General features: G+C 47.3%; 1 protein-coding gene across 6 annotated transcripts in view; it reads left to right on the forward strand.

Moving 5' to 3' along the window:
* The window catches only part of INPP4A (inositol polyphosphate-4-phosphatase type I A), a 146,515-nt gene that overhangs the window by 78,380 nt on the left and 52,637 nt on the right, over window positions 1–15,498 (forward strand). For all 6 annotated transcript variants that reach the window (XM_062209928.1, XM_062209930.1, XM_062209927.1 and 3 more), the window contains exons 2-4: window positions 7,299–7,360; window positions 8,215–8,424; window positions 9,275–9,319. In XM_062209928.1, coding sequence (XP_062065912.1) covers window positions 8,319–8,424; window positions 9,275–9,319 — 151 coding nt within the window. In that variant the 5' untranslated portion in view covers window positions 7,299–7,360; window positions 8,215–8,318. The remainder of the gene's footprint in view (window positions 1–7,298; window positions 7,361–8,214; window positions 8,425–9,274; window positions 9,320–15,498) is intronic.

Genomic DNA, 15,498 nt, shown 5'->3' on the forward strand with positions numbered 1-15,498 from the left:
TTATATCCTTTGTATAATAAACCAGTAAATGTAAGTGCATGAATATCTCCCTGAGTTCTGTGAGCTGTTCAAGCAGATTAATCCAACTCAAGAAAGAGGGGCTGGGCCGGCGCCTTGGTGCAGTAGGTTAATTCTCTGCCTGCGGTGCCAGCATCCCATATGAGCACTGGTTCTAGTCCCGGTTGCTCCTCTTCCAATCCAGCTCTCTGCTGTGGCCTGGGAAAGCAGTAGAAGATGGCCCAAGTCCTTGGGCCCCTGCACCCACATGGGAGACCAGGAAGAGGCACCTGGCTCCTGGCTTTGGATCAGCACAGCTCCAGCCTTTATGGCCATCTGGGGAGTGAACCTAGGGAGGAAGACCTTTCTCTCTGTCTCTCCCTCTCACTGTCTGTAACTCTGCCTCTCAAATAAATAAATAAAATCTTTTTTTTTTTTTTAAAGAGGGCATAATGGGAACTCTGGATTTATAGCCAGGATAGAAGTACAGGTGACAACCGTCTATTTGCAATTGGCATGTGAAGTGAGGGCAGCCTTGTAGGATTCAGCCTCAGCATATGGGGTATGACACTTTGTTCAGGTTGATAGTGTCAGAGCCAGATTGAATCGGAGGATACCCCAGCTGGTGTTTGTTGAAGAATCTGCTGCAGAATTTATTGCTGGGGCTGGCATTGTGGCTAAGCTGCCGTCTGCAACGCTGGCATTTCATATGGGCGCTTCAAGTCCCTGCTGTTCCACTTCCAAAGCAGCTCCCTGCTAATCATCTGGGAAGGCAGTGGAAGGTGGCCCAAGTGACTGGGCCCCTGCACCCATGTGGGAAATCTGATGAAGATCCTGGCTCCTGGCTTTAGCCTGGGCCAGCGTTGGTTGTTGAGGCCATTTGGGAAGTGAACCAGTCAGTGGATGGAAGATCTCTCTCTCTCTGCAACTCTGCCTTTCAAATAAATAACATAAATCTTAAAAAAAAAAATATTGCTTAGTATGTAAGGAAATAACCGCAACACTCATGTCACAGAAGTGTTCTGTGTTGAGAGAATTGTAGAAGCTTCAGTTTGTTTTCCCCTGTATCTCTCAGGGGGCAAAATATTTGGTTGACTTCCTACACCAGTGGGATTTTTCCATCTCTGTGTTCTTTCCACTTCCTGGAGCTTCTTCATAGTCTCCTGCCGCCTGTGAACTCTTTTCTCATGAACTACCATACCTTAGCCAAAAAACAAGGCATCATTGTCTCCCATTGTGCAGTAGGTATTAACTGTTGTGACTTTAATTTTTGTTACAGCTATCGAGTGTCTGGTGTATGGTACACTTTAGTCAGGGTAGCACTAGCTGCTCTAACAAAATCCCCCAAACTTGAGCTAGTTCATACAGCAAAGGATGGTTTCTCACTCAAGTTAAGCCCACTGTCAGTTGCATGTGGGAAGTGGCAGCTCTGCTGCACACAATCTCTGGGAACTAGTGTCCTGCCATCTAGTGACTCCGTGTTACCCTGAGGCCTCACAGTCAGTTACCCACTCATGCTAGAAACCTATAGGACTGAATGGGCAGCTTTATTGTCTGAGCCTAGGCCGGTGCCCACCCACTCTGTTCCCAGCTACCCAGTTCTCCCTGACTGGAAGGGCTCGCAGAGAATGACCCGTTGAGAAGGGCAGATACACATCAGCACACGCAGTTCCTGTCTCAGGTGCTGTCACTTTGTTTCCTGAGTCGATGTGAGCTCCACACCCTGGTCTGTGGTTAGGCTTGCGCCAAGTGCCCCGGAGAAGATGGACGAAGCAAGGAGTTTATATCCGGTACTCATTCCATGGCCCATAGGCAGTGTGTGTTGTCATGAGACACAGGCTGCTGTAGCCATGTCAATGGAACCTTCGCAGGGAAAGCTCTCTCTACAGGAAAGGCTCCACACAGAAAGGGGATACATGTCTCTCTTAGGTTATTACTAGTAGTAATTTGTGTTCCAGTGAATGCTGTGACACCCTGTCCATCAAAGGTTTTAGCTGGCCTGAATCTGTGGTCTTGAGAAAATTCCTCCCCTTCTCTGCCTCCTAAAGTAGCCTCTTGCTCAGTCTCTCTCTCTCTCTCTCTCTCTCTCTCTCTCTCTCTCTCTCTCTCTCTCACTCACACACACACACACACACACGTGTGGGAGGCAGAAACACAGTGAAGGTTCTTAACCTATTTACTGCCCCTACGAATACTTGTGCAGCTTAGGCTCTCATTAAATACTTATTACTTCTCAGAAAGTCAGTTTGAGAACATATAATGTATAATAACTTCAGCACTTATTTTAAATTTTGGAGGCTTTTGCCGACTTTTATAATGTGAAAATATGCGATGATTAGATATCAGTAAGCCAACTTTAAAGAAAAATAATTATTGTTCCTTTTTCATGTTCCTGGGTCACTTATTAAAATGTGTTCTGAGAGCCCAAGGCCTATTTTTGGTAAAATCTTTCCATTATCCAACACTTACATGTGAATGAGGGTTCTCTCAATTCTTATTCAACCAAAATAAACTACTAGAATAAACACTGAAGAAGCAACTGTTATGTGCTACCCCAATTTAAAATTTTGTGTCCTTTCCAAAAATACTTAGAGCTGAAATGCATGGGCTGGGCTGGTGGACTAGGGCATGGAAAGGGGCCCTGATTTTATCTGGGCTTTTAGCTTGTGTTTGAATTTTTTTTTTTAAGATTTATTTATTTCAGAGGCAGAGAAAGAGATCTTCCATCTGCTGGTTCACCCTCTAAATGGCTGAAATGGCTGGAGCTGAGCCAATCTAAAACCAGGAGCCAGGAGCTCCTTCTGGGTCTCCCACACAGGTGCAGGGACCCAAGCACTTGGGCCATCTGCTGCTGCTTTCCCAGGCCATAGCAGGGAGCTGGATCAGAAGTGGAGCAGCTGGGACACCCACATGGGTGCTCTGTGGGCAGGCTTAGCCTGCTATGCCAGTGTCGCCCATTGTATTTAATTCTGATAGTTCATCATTCACCTCCATGTGCCCTGAAAAAGTAATGCTGTCTCTGTGTCTGTGACCTCATGTGAGCAACTCCTTTTAAAAATTATTTTCAGAGGCCAGCACTGTAGCATAGTAGGTTAAGCCTTCTCCTACGGCACCAGCATCCCATATGGGCGTCGGTTTGTGAGCCGGCTGCTCCTTTTCCAATCCAGCTCTCAACTTATGGCCTGGGAAAGCAGTAGAAGATGGCCCAAGTGCTTGACCCCCTGCACCTGCGTGGGAGACTGAACGAAGCTCCTGGCTCCGGATCAGTTCAGCTCCGGCGGTTGTGGGAGTGAGGGAGTTTGGAGAGTGAGCCAGCAGATGGAAGACCTCTCTCTCCCTCTCTCTGTCTGTAACTCTGCCTTTCAAATAAATCTTAAAAAATTATTTTCAGAAGAAGCTCAGTGTATAAGATGGACAAACTCCTCCTCAGCAGAGGTGGATGGGCCTCCAGAACTCCTTCCAGGTCTGAAACTCCTCAGTTCATCGAGGGGGAGGGCAGGCAAACCTTTTCCAAGCCTGGTTTCCTTAGAAGCTTCGAATGGACTCTTGTCAAACCTCACTAATCCCATACCCTGTGCAATCCTAACATCGCTGTCTGTCTGATTTTCCTAGCTGCCACCATGAACCCTGCCCCCACTTCGGCGGGGAGGGACCTTAGTGGGACCCAGGGTTTGCTGTTGATCAGTTTACCAGAAGGGGTCACCTGACTGGACAATGAGGAAGGGCAGCAGTTGGTTCTGAGCTATTGCTCCTTTCTTTCTTCTGGCCTCCAAGAAGAAATTCTGGTAACCTACACTACTCCCACACATTGTGTGCTTTTGTTTAAGTGCAGTTTTTCTTCCTAATGAGCTCTGTTCCTCAAGTGGAACTGGGAGGAAAAATCGAGACCTTGGGAATATGGGAATCCTTTGCGAATTATCTTAAGTTAATGAGACTGGGAAGGGAAATCTAGTTCAGCTGTGCAAATTAGCTTGCTGTTCTGGATCTTGAGTTAAATTGCAGATTCTAATTAAATGCCCCCAAATAACTGTGAAGTGGCTTCTGAGATCTTTTTGACACAAGTTGCTCTGTACATGTTCCCTTTTCTATACCCAGCAATCTCAGGATGCCTGCAATACAAATTGACCACCTAAGGAAAGCAGGCAGGTGGAATGAGCAGGGACCCTGCACCGGGAGGAGAATGGGGTGAGGGCCGGCGCTGTGGCTTAACAGGCTAATCCTGCGCCTTGTGGCGCCGGCACATCAGGTTCTAGTCCCGGTCGGGGCACCGGATTCTATCCCGGTTGCCCCTCTTCCAGGCCAGCTCTCTGCTATGGCCCGGGAAGGCAGGGGAGGATGGCCCAAGTCCTTGGGCCCTGCACCCGCATGGGAGACCAGGAGAAGCACCTGGCTTTGGATCAGTGAGATGCGCTGGCCGCAGCGGCCATTGGAGGGTGAACCAACGGCAAAAAGGAAGACCTTTCTCTCTGTCTCTCTCTCACTATCCACTCTGCCTGTCAAAAAAAAAAAAAAAAAGAGAGAATGGGGTGAGAGTAGATGGGTTTGGCAGCCTTCCTAGGGCTGGTGAGATGCTGGGATACAGATGCCGCCCTCTGTTAGGGGGCGTGTCACCACTGTCCCAGGTGAAGGAGCTTCTTCATGCTAAATTTATGCCCAGGGTGCTGCCCCTGCCTGTGGCCAACACGGGAGCAAACTTGAGTGACTGAGAATGACAACAATAAGGGAAGACAGAACAGTCCCTGGTGATCATACCCCCAGATATGGCCATCATCCTAACATGCACTCCTCCTGGCCTTTTCCCTCTGTGTTGTGTCTTTTTAAATGGCTACAACCAGAGCACAGGTGGGATAGTTCATTAAAACACACACGATCCATTTATTCATGCTATGTTGTCTCTCTTATGGCCATTAGGAGAACTGAATACCTTTTTTATTGAGGAGTAGAAATCACCAGGGTCTAGCTTAAGGAATTTTCCCGCAGTGAAGTCGCTCGCGGAACCAGCACATAGATCAAGCAATAGAGCATTCCTAGGACTGCAGAGCCTCTCCCAGCCAGCAGCCCCCTCCGAGATGGCACTTTCCTGATGAATCCACAAATTCGTTTGGCCTGTGCTTGAGCTTCATTCAAATGGACTCGCCTGGAGTGGGCTTCTCTGTATTTGACTTTTGACATTGTCAGATTCACCCATGCTGTCTCATTGTTCTGTTGATGAACCTTTGGATTGTCTGTGGTGTCATGTTAGGAGTGCTGCTGCTCTGAGCAGTGTCTGCATGTTCTTGGTGACTGTAAGTGCCTTTCTGTTGGTGGTTCCACTGTGAGCTGGGATGGGTACATGTGCCGCTTGAATTGAGACTGCCAATTTTCTTTCTTTTTTTTCTTTTTAAAGATTTATTTTATTTATTTGAAAGACAGTTACAGAGAGAGGTGGAGACAGAGAGAGAGGTCTTCATCCGCTGGTTCACTCCCTAGATGACTGCAATGGCTGGAGCTGCACCGATCCGAAGCTAGGAGCTTTTTCCGGGACTCCCACGTGGGTGCAGGGGCCCAAGGACTTGGGCCATCTTCTACTATTTTCCCAGACCACAGCAGAGAGCTGGATCAGAAGAGGGGCAGCCGGGACTAGAACCAGTGCCCATATGGAATGCCGGTGCTTCAGCCCACATGGGAGACCAGGAGAAGCACCTGGCTCCTGGCTTCGGATCAGTGCGGTGCGCCAGCCGCAACGCGCTGGCTGCAGCGGGCATTGGAGGGTGAACCAACTGAAAAAGGAAGGCCTTTCTCTCTGTCTCTCTCTCTCTCACTGTCCACTCTGCCTGTCAAAAAAAAAAAAAAAAAAATGCCAGTGCTTCAGGCCAGGGCGTTAACCCACTGCGCCACAGCACCGGCCCCAAGACCGCCAGTTTTCTAGAGTGGTTTACACCCCCCAGCAAAGTGTCAGGTCCAGTTATTCCATGTCCTTGCCAACACTTGGTTTGGTCTTTTTCGTTTTACGTGTTCTTGTGGGTGTGAGGAGCTAGCTCATGGTTTCTCTAATGGCTGATGAGCTTGGTGAACTTCTTGGGTGTTTATTCGCTTTAACATGATCATTTTAATAGTTGTGTGTGTCTTACATATGTCTTACGGCTGTTCTAGAACATAGTTACCTATAGCTGGGCATTTAGATTGCTTTCTGTCTTTGTTTTTACAGACAGTGATACAGTAAGTCTATTGGCAAGAATTTTGTTATTGTTTACAAATTTCGTTGGTATTTACCATGTGCTCGTACCACTCTCAGATATTTTCAGCTCCTCTCAGTCCTGCAGCAAATTAGAACAGACTCTTTTAGAAGACTAATTTAGGTGAAGAAAGATATACTTAGCATTACCTCTTTATTACTGTCTGTGGCTTCTTTTCCAAAATGTGATCTTCTTTCATGAATGCATACCATCTTTACCTGCCTCATTAATGTTTTTTGGGTTATTTTATGTAAGCATTACTATGGAATGTATGTTTTAGCACTGCAAGTACTTTCACAGCCTTGCTGTTTTCATTTTGTGTTTTTTGACTTGTGTACCTTTCACATCAGCAAACCGGTGTCTTCCCTGTGACTTCCCCCTCCAGGCCTCTGCCCTCTCTGCCCAGGTGTGCAGGCTGAGGTTCCTGGGCATCTGCAAGCAGGCACAGCCTGCAGGAGCAGCTGAGTCTACCTGACGGCTGAGCACCTTACCAGCTGGTGTCCAGTTCCCAGATCCCAGCACTTAATGTTGGCTCCTGGGCGGGGCTCCAGGCTCTGCCCCAGGACTGAGTTAGGGCCTGGGGATTCCATTCAGCAGGAAGGTTCCTCGGAGCCAGGCAGCAGCAGCAGTGTGTGAACCTGGTGCATCTGTGGAGCCTTCTCCCATCCTCGCATATTTGGATTTCCTTCTAGCAACCAGCGGTGGGCCACGTACAACTGTCCTCATCCTAGCACAAAGCAGAGTCTCTGCAGGGCCCCGCAGCTTCTCCCTGTGCTTTATGGTGGTGGGGGGCTGGGGGGAAGGTAGGACTCATCTCTCTGTTTTCCCAAAACCACAGCTTAGCTGCCCACGTGAGTGTGTAGGGCAGCCCCAGATTTCCACAACAAAGCACAGGGAGCAGGGAGAAGAATGTGCATTTTCACATTCTTTTGGGTTTAAGCCAAACTTGTCATTTTTTAGCCAAAAAGTTAGATTGGGATGGGGAGCTCAAACCAGCATGGAGTAACTCTTGGGTCTTCTCTCCCAATTTAGGCATTGTGTTCTCAGGAACTTCATGTTGTTAAGCTTAAACTTTTCTCTTTTCAGATGATGGATTTGGATGTACTTCTTTGAAGAAATGCCACATGGTCCAAGGAGAAACATGTCTTGTAAGTCATTTTGGTGAATTGGCTCAGGTGTAGGGGTCCGGGCCCTTGGGGTTCAGAGGTCTCCAAGGTGCACAGCCTTGGAGAAGACAGGACCTCTGGATATAGGGAGACCTTTGAGGGGGGTGTTTGAAATGAGGCCCATGGCTCAGCCTAAGGACTTTAACTTCTAAAGGTGAGCTCCTTTTGGAGACAGCAGAGCTGTAGTACGTAACAGCCGACAAAACCTGAAGCCACTGTCTTGGTGCTTAAGCTACTTCTGAGAGCAGAGTGGGTGTCCGTTCTCTGCCAGGGTCAGCATCCGCCGGACTCAGCTGGTCGTGGCGCTCTGCCCAGAGCCCTCCCCGCCACGGCACCTGGCACTTCAGTTAGGTGTACACTATCACTTTCACACATTGCCGGAAAGAAAACGCAAGACCAAGGCCCACGGGCAGTTCGTGTAGCCCCGGCAACAAAGTGAGCAGCCCACAGACGCAAGCTGGGCCTCTCCGGTGTGCTACAGCCCCCGCCCCTCTAGCAGAGATGCGGTGAATCCACTGAAAACTTGAAAGGTTCCCTGAGACTTGCCAATAAAAGAGCATAATTGGGCAAGAAAGAGAATCTGAAAAGCCGTATTTTAAGCCATCCTTAATGCGGCCTGTCTTTGTCGACGTCATTTCTTTATGGGATCCCTTGGGTGTGAGGAGGGCAGAGTGACCAGAAGGGATTGAGAGCAGCAGACACCCCACGCTGGGTCCTCTCCTGCCAGAGGACCTTGGTCCCTGTGTGTCACCTGCATTAGTTCACAGCCTGCCTCCATGAATGTCTCAGTCACCATCCTCATGCCTGCTTACCAGGGCTCTTCTCCCATTTCTCAGGGTTTGCCGCCTTAGGCGACTAGGGCCCGGTGACAGCGCTCCCCGCCCGGGACTCAGGCACCGTGTGACCCAGGAACAAGAAGCACATCCTCTCCAATGACATCATGACAGCGAGAGAGCACAGCCCTCGCCATGGCGCCAGGGCCCGTGCGATGCAGCGGGCTTCCACCATCGACGTGGCAGCCGACATGCTGGGCCTCTCTCTGGCAGGTGAGCCGCAAGGGGCCTGCACCGGTTTCCTGCTGGGAGTTGGATCGTGCAGGTCCCACACTGGGGCAGTGCTCCGGGGGTGCAGCCTGCCTATAGCCGGCTCAGCCCCATGTGGCTGCCCCTGCTGGAGGGGTAACACTTGCATGGTATCCTTCTGGCTGGAACAGGAAGTAGGGAGGGGGAAGTTGGTTCTCTTGCTGGGAACTGCTTCTGCTTGAACCCAACCTTGTCATTTTTCTACTTCAAGTAGGCACCTCCAGGGCTCGTCTGCCAGTAGGTGGTGTGTGACTGTCCACTCGGCCTGCCTGCCACATGCTCAGGCCACGATAAAAGTCACCTTGGGCTGGTCAAGCTGCCCCTTGGCATGCCCGCATCCCCCGACAGAGTGCTGAGTCAAGTCCCATCACCTCTGCTTCCAATCCAGCTTTATGCTGATGCATCTGGGGAGGCAACAGATGGTGGCTCAAATGCTTGTGTCCCTGCCGTTATATGGGAGACCCTGGTGGAGTGTCAGGCTCCTGACTTTGGTCTGGCCCAGCCCTGGCTGTTGCAGACATTTGGCGAGTGAATCAGAAGATCTCTCTCTCTCTCTCTCTCTCTCTCTCTCTCTCTCTCTCTCTCATTATGCTTTAAGTAGGTGGAAAAAAAACTGCATTGTGGGCAGGTAGATCTGATCAAAAAGGGGGTTTGGTCTTGGGATGTGAGACCTCTTAGAAATCTCAAAAATGAAATGTTTAGAAAACTGAATGAATCATATATAAAAATTGAGGGGTGGGATGGGAAGTAGAGTGTTGAATTTTCCTGTATTAAACCCAAAAGCCAGGTGATTTTTCTTTTATTTTCTATTCAGGAAACATACAGGATCCAGATGAGCCCATTTTAGAATTCAGTTTAGGTGAGTATCTTTTAAATTTTTCTGTTTTAACATACGTTGCTTAGAAACAAAAACACAGCCACAGCCGTGGGTTTATTTCAGAGAACGTCTGTTGCCACCACTACTAAAGTGCTTCTGAGATGAGACCATGAATTTCCTGTGGGTGAGAGGCTGTGTGTCCCCCACAGGCTGGCAGCTTCTGAGGGATGGTAGCCCACCCAGGGCTACCAACAGAGACTCCCCCCCCCCCCCCCCCAGCACACCTCTCCGTGGGAGAGGAAGGGAGAGGTGAGACAGGTGGGCTTGGGCTGTGCTTTGTCACTGTCTGTTACAACGTTGCATGGTTGAGTGTAGCTCTCTCGCCCTTGGTTTCCTATTCCATACACGGTGGTAGTGACTCCTGTGTGCACTTTCTCAACAAGGATGAGAGGAGATACTGTACTAAAAGCTGGATGCGAATGTGCAGGTTTGGAGTCAGGAACATGTGGCATCCCCGGGACTTACCCAGGAGTCTGGAGAGCTGGGTGACCTGAGACACTTCTCTAGTGTCCCTCTGCCTTTCTCTCTAACCCTTGCTGTTGGAGAGCGTTTGGTTAACAGCATGGTAATGATGATGGGAGGCAGTGTGACATAGAAGCGCCACCTTCTGAGGAGTCAGATGACCTGACTGTGCCAAACTGGCTGCACCACCTTGCGCCTACTGCTTGACTTGCTGGACCACATGCTGAGGGTGTTACTGCTGGTTTGAGAGACAAAGGTAACCAAGGCAATTAACCTCCCACCCCCAAAGACTTGGACAAATGGCAAAACTCATAAAAATGTAAGTACTTATAATATAAAACTCTGGAAATGTCCCCATTTCAGATTCAATCCCCCGAGCAAGTTCACAGGGTTTTTCCCAACCTTGCCTTGCTGGCTGGTTCTGTAGGGGGTGCCGTGCACTGTGCAGTGTCCCAGGAGTGGGAGGCCTGTAATCCCGTGGAGCTCTCACACAGTTGCCTGTCCTCACCATAGAAGAACTGTATCACTTCTTACAAACGACAAAGCTGACCCAAGGAGTTCAGGGTGAACATACTTCCAAATTCCCCCTTATCTTAGATCAACCCAGATATCAGGACAGACAAGGAACAAAAACACAGACTGTAAGCAGTGAGGCAGTTTTTGGAACCCTGAAATGTAACCTGGGCCAGAGGGAATGGATGAAGGACTAGTGAGAAGGAGAGAGGAGTATGGTCACACCTGAGTGTGCGGTGGTAGAGGCCAGAGGATTTGTCTCCGAGGCACTGGGACGGTCAGGTGACAAAAGCCGGGGCATAATGGAGATGTGTATAAAGAAGAGGCTGGGCTCAGCCTGGCAGGGGCTCTCGCTGCTTCTGCGTTTTTCAAGAGAATAAATCTCCAGTCCCTGCACGATCAATTTCCTGAAGTGGACATTTGAATTGCTTCCAAGTTTGCCTGTTAAGAATGAAGCTACAGCGAATGTGTGCGTGCCAATCTGTGGTTGGACAAAAATCCACTCATTTTTAAGAAAGAGGTATTAGAAAGAAGGCTGCTGGATGCTGAGTGTGCAGGCTGGGCCAGGTGGGCCCATGCCAGTGAGTGGGTGCTGACTGGCCTGCTTTTGGTGGGATTCCAGCAGCCCAGGGTCTCTTCACCCCAGGGAGGAGTGAGTGCCTTATTTTTCTCCAGAGAAAGAGTCTCCTGGCTGGAGGAATAAGGATGAGAGAAGAGTGGCGGGAGGGAGGGAAGTCATTATTCAATAATGACTTAAGCCTGGATGTTTTGTCTGGCTCCTCACCCTGTCTCCTCTGGCTTATATTTCAAAACTAGAAACAGCCCAAATGTCATTAATTGTATAATGTAGACATAAATTGTGGTGTCTTCATACCATGAGATGGGGCTCATCAATTAAAAAAATGAATTGTCAATACATATAATGACAAATGAATCTTGAAAACATTCCATTTATATGAAATTCAAGAACAGACAAAACTGTAGTGACGGAATCAGACTGGTCACCGCAGTGGAGAAATTGGGAGGTACAGGGGAGCTTTATCGTCTGTTGAAAAAGTTCTCTGTCTTGTTTTGTTGATGGTTGTGTGTGTGTTTATTATGGTTATCCAAATACATTGAACTGAAATGTAAGCTGTTTGTATTTTATTATGTTCAATAAGTAACAAAAGTTCATAAACAGATAGGAGAAGATATTTCCAAAGGGACAACCAGAGAGCCAAAATTATTTCTAGGAAATTAAAATCAGTCTCTAAATTTGCAGTCACCAGTGGACATTTTTGAAAGTGGAATGCTGAGGGCAGGAATGGCAGAATGAAGCCCCTCTAAAAAATCTTCTCTTCCCTAAAGGCAATGAGAATACTGCCCAAAATATGAAAATCAATTGTTTCATAACTCTGGAAATTAACCAACAGCTAGTGACACCCTGGGGAGCATTTATCAAGAAAAATAGCTATCTCGGGGAGAACAGAGATCTCGATGGTGTTTTCTCATGCCTTCCTGCTGCTCTCCTCTCCCCAGTTCCCACACTTGAAAACAAACATCCTTGAGGTATTGGTCAAAACCAGCAGCCTAGAAGGGAACAGAACAACCTAGAAGGCTTGGAGGTCCTACGAAGTTCCATTCTTGACCACAGAAGTTCCCCAGAAGACCCCCTTGCAGGCCTTGTCTTCATTTGGCCTAACTCAGAATTTACCCCATGGGAAGTTTTCCCCTGAAAGTGTTTGTTTGCCAGAAATGATCAGTGGCAGTTATTAACATCACAATGCCTAAGGCAGTAAACTGTTGAGAGAAACAAGAAGCTTCCAAAAAACTTCAAGAAAAAAAAAAAAAAATGAAGAGGGAAGGCTGGGGAATGGAATGTTCACAGAGCTTTGGACAGCTCTTGATACGTGAGCATTCCTGGGGCTCTAGAAGGCCAGCATCTGTGTGCAACAGTGTACATGTCCAGGGCTGTGTGCAACAGTGTACATGTCCAGGGCCGTGAACAACAGTGTACATGTCCAGGGCCATGAACAACAGTGTACATGTCCAGGGCCGTGTGCATGCTCAGGCAAGAACTGAGAAGGACATAAATAGTCACCCTGGGCTGACCTGGACGCTCTGTGGAAGCCAGAGTGCAGACCGAGTTACACACTGAACACTGAAGGTGGACCCCGGTGTGTTCACAGAAACTAGTCCAGACCACCACAGATGTCTGGTTCCTGTCATTTAAGGAAATCTCTGTCTCATTATCCAATCACCAAGCTAACCAAATAGTCACTTCAGTGGCCACAAATGACAAAGAATATTTACTTTATGAATTTCATCAGGGAAGGCACAGACAGCAACAGCAACCCAAAAGAGCAGCAATAGCAAACCCTGGGGGTTTGTGGGAAGTACTGGATTTCCATAGTTGCTGCATTATGTTATTTAAAATGTCTAATTTTCAAAAACAGCTGTGAAAGTGTGACCCATACATAGGGAAAAAACCAAACCTGCTCAATGGAAACTATCCCCAAGGAAGCACAGCTGTTTTAGTTAAAGATTTAAAATCAGCACTCTTAAATATGTTCAAAGAACTAAAGGAAAGTGTGAGAACAGTGTCTCACCGATGGATAATGCTAATTTAAAAAGAAATAACTAGAAATTCTGAAACACATTTATTGAGAAGCTGTAGATTTCGGCAAGCAGAAGAATGAATCGGCAGACTTGGAGACGGGTCAGTTGAGATGATCCAGTCTCAGGAATAGAAAGAGAAAGGAGAGCGAAAAAGTCAAGTGTCCACACGAAGAATTGTATATAAATGCTCATAGCAGTATTCAGAATAACCAGAATGTGGAAACAACCAGAACAAACATCAGCTGATGAATGGGTAAACAGCTTGTGATACTTCCATAGAATATTCTCCCATTTAGAAATAGTGATACTTCCATAGAAAGAGTATCCACTCCTGCCAAAAGTATAAATGAGCCTTGAAAATGTGCCAGGTGGAAGAAGCCAGACACAGACGGCCGCACACTGTATGGTTCTGTTTCTATGAAATGTCCCGAATAGAGACCATTACCGACTGGAAGTGGGTTAGTGGTTCCTGGGGAGCTGGAGGAGGAGACATGGACACTGACTACTCGTGGTATAGGTTTGTTTCTCTTTTCCCTCAGTGATGACAGTGTTAAGGAATTAGTGGTGATACTGCACCATTCTGTAAATACCCTAAATCCCCTGAACTGTACACTTTAAGAGGGTGAATTTTATGGTATGTCAATTATATCTTAATAGAAAAGTTTTTTTTTTCTTTAAATCAAGAGAACACTACTAAAAATGAGCATCTGTGAAGGGAAAAGAAGGAATAACATCACAGCTCAAAGGAAAACTAAGACAGAGATTGTGAGTGAAGAGACAGGACAGGTTCTGGAGTTCTAGTGCTTGGTCGGACCAGCGTAAGTGAGGGAGACAGAGAAGCAGGCCAGAAGTAAGGAGGAATCCTTTCCTGAGAGAGAGCTGCCCCTCTGACCCAGGCATCTCATTGTCAAACTTCGAAATTCCGGGGGTAAAATGTGGCAACACGAAACTCAAATCCTGCCATCAGAGTAAATGGAAGCGAGAAAAACGAGCAGACCTAAGAAATGCCGGGCCCCTGTCTTCAGAGGACTGATAGGGTGGTAGAAGATCGGAGGATGCAGGCCCACTTACGCCTTTGAGGCCTTGCCCTGATTCCTGAGAGCAGGCTGAGATGTGAAGCCAGAACAATGCTGCAGACCAACCCTCAGTGCTGAAGTGACAGAGACTGTTCTCTAGGGTCCACAGGGCAGGGGTTCGTGGAGCCACCCCCTTCACATTGATTTCACTCCCCCTTACCTTTACAGTAAGGGGGACCACAAGCAGGTGTGCATAGGTCCCACTCAGTTCCTGAAAATAAATGAATTTACCCTAGGATGCTGGTGTTCCTTCGAGCCAGGCAGAAGCAATCGTAAATTTTTCTCTGGAGAAAGGCAGAAGCATCAAATCAAATAATTTCTACAAACAGTTTTATGAAATCATGCAGTTTCAGAAACAGGCAAAAAGAAACACAAACAGAAGGAGCAAACAACAGAAACAGACATACAAGGGTTCTAGATACCAGAATAAATAGAAAAAATGCTAAAATAACCATCAACCTGTGTCTTTGTTTGGGCTGCTCTAACAGTATCAAAGGCTGGTGGGCTTAGACCACAGAAGTTTATTTCTCACAGTTCTGGAGGCTGAAAAGGCTAAGATCAAGGTGCCAGCAAACCCAGTGTCTGGTGAGGGCCTGCCTGCTGGTTGTAGATGGTGGTCAGCTGTGTCTTCATGAGAGCAAAAGGTACAGGCTGTCACATCTCTCCCTCTAAGGACACTACGCCCTCTTATGAGGACCCTGATCACCATCATCATTGGGAGATGCCTCATCTTCTGATGCCAGTACCTTGAGTATTGGGATTTCAGCATTAAAATTTGGAGGGAAGAACCCAATTATCTAGTCCAATACATTATATCAAAGGAGATTAAAGACATTATTGAACACTTCATTAGAAGCAGAACCCGTAAAAGAAGCCAAATGGATATTCTAGAATTTAAAAAATAATAAGTTTAAAAACCTATGGATGGGTCTAAAAAACATATTAAGCATATTCTATACAACTGAAGAGAAAATTAGTGATATAGGTCAAGAAGAAAATTCCAGAATGAAGCCAGAGAGAGAAGACAGTGTTAAAAAAAAAAGCAGTCTCTGGAGTGAGACGTCTCACATATATTTATTTTGTGTCTAAAAAGGAACATAAAGAGAGACGGGTCAGAAGCAGTGTTGGAGCATTTCTCCCAAGCCAATAAAATGCAATGAGTCACAGAACAGAAAATAGACCTAGACACATCAGAGTGAACTACAGAGCGCCAAACCCAATGGGAAAACCAAACCAGCAGCTAGAGAACACACACAATGCTCAAAGTAGCAACAATTGGACTGAGTGCTGACTTCATAACCAAAAAATAGAAACCCAGAGACGATCTTTTTAAAGAGTTTAGGGAAAATAACTGCGGAGAAAATAACCTTCAAGAACCAAGGTGCAATGAATACATTTTCAAACCGTAAACAGCCAAAAGACTGTGTCCACACCAGGCCTGCACTAAACCCAGTGTAGGGACGCTCCTCAGGGGGCATGTAGCTCCAGATGGAAGTTCATGGATGTCGCAGT

This window comes from Lepus europaeus, chromosome 13, assembly GCF_033115175.1.
Source record: "Lepus europaeus isolate LE1 chromosome 13, mLepTim1.pri, whole genome shotgun sequence".
Lineage (NCBI taxonomy): Eukaryota > Metazoa > Chordata > Mammalia > Lagomorpha > Leporidae > Lepus > Lepus europaeus.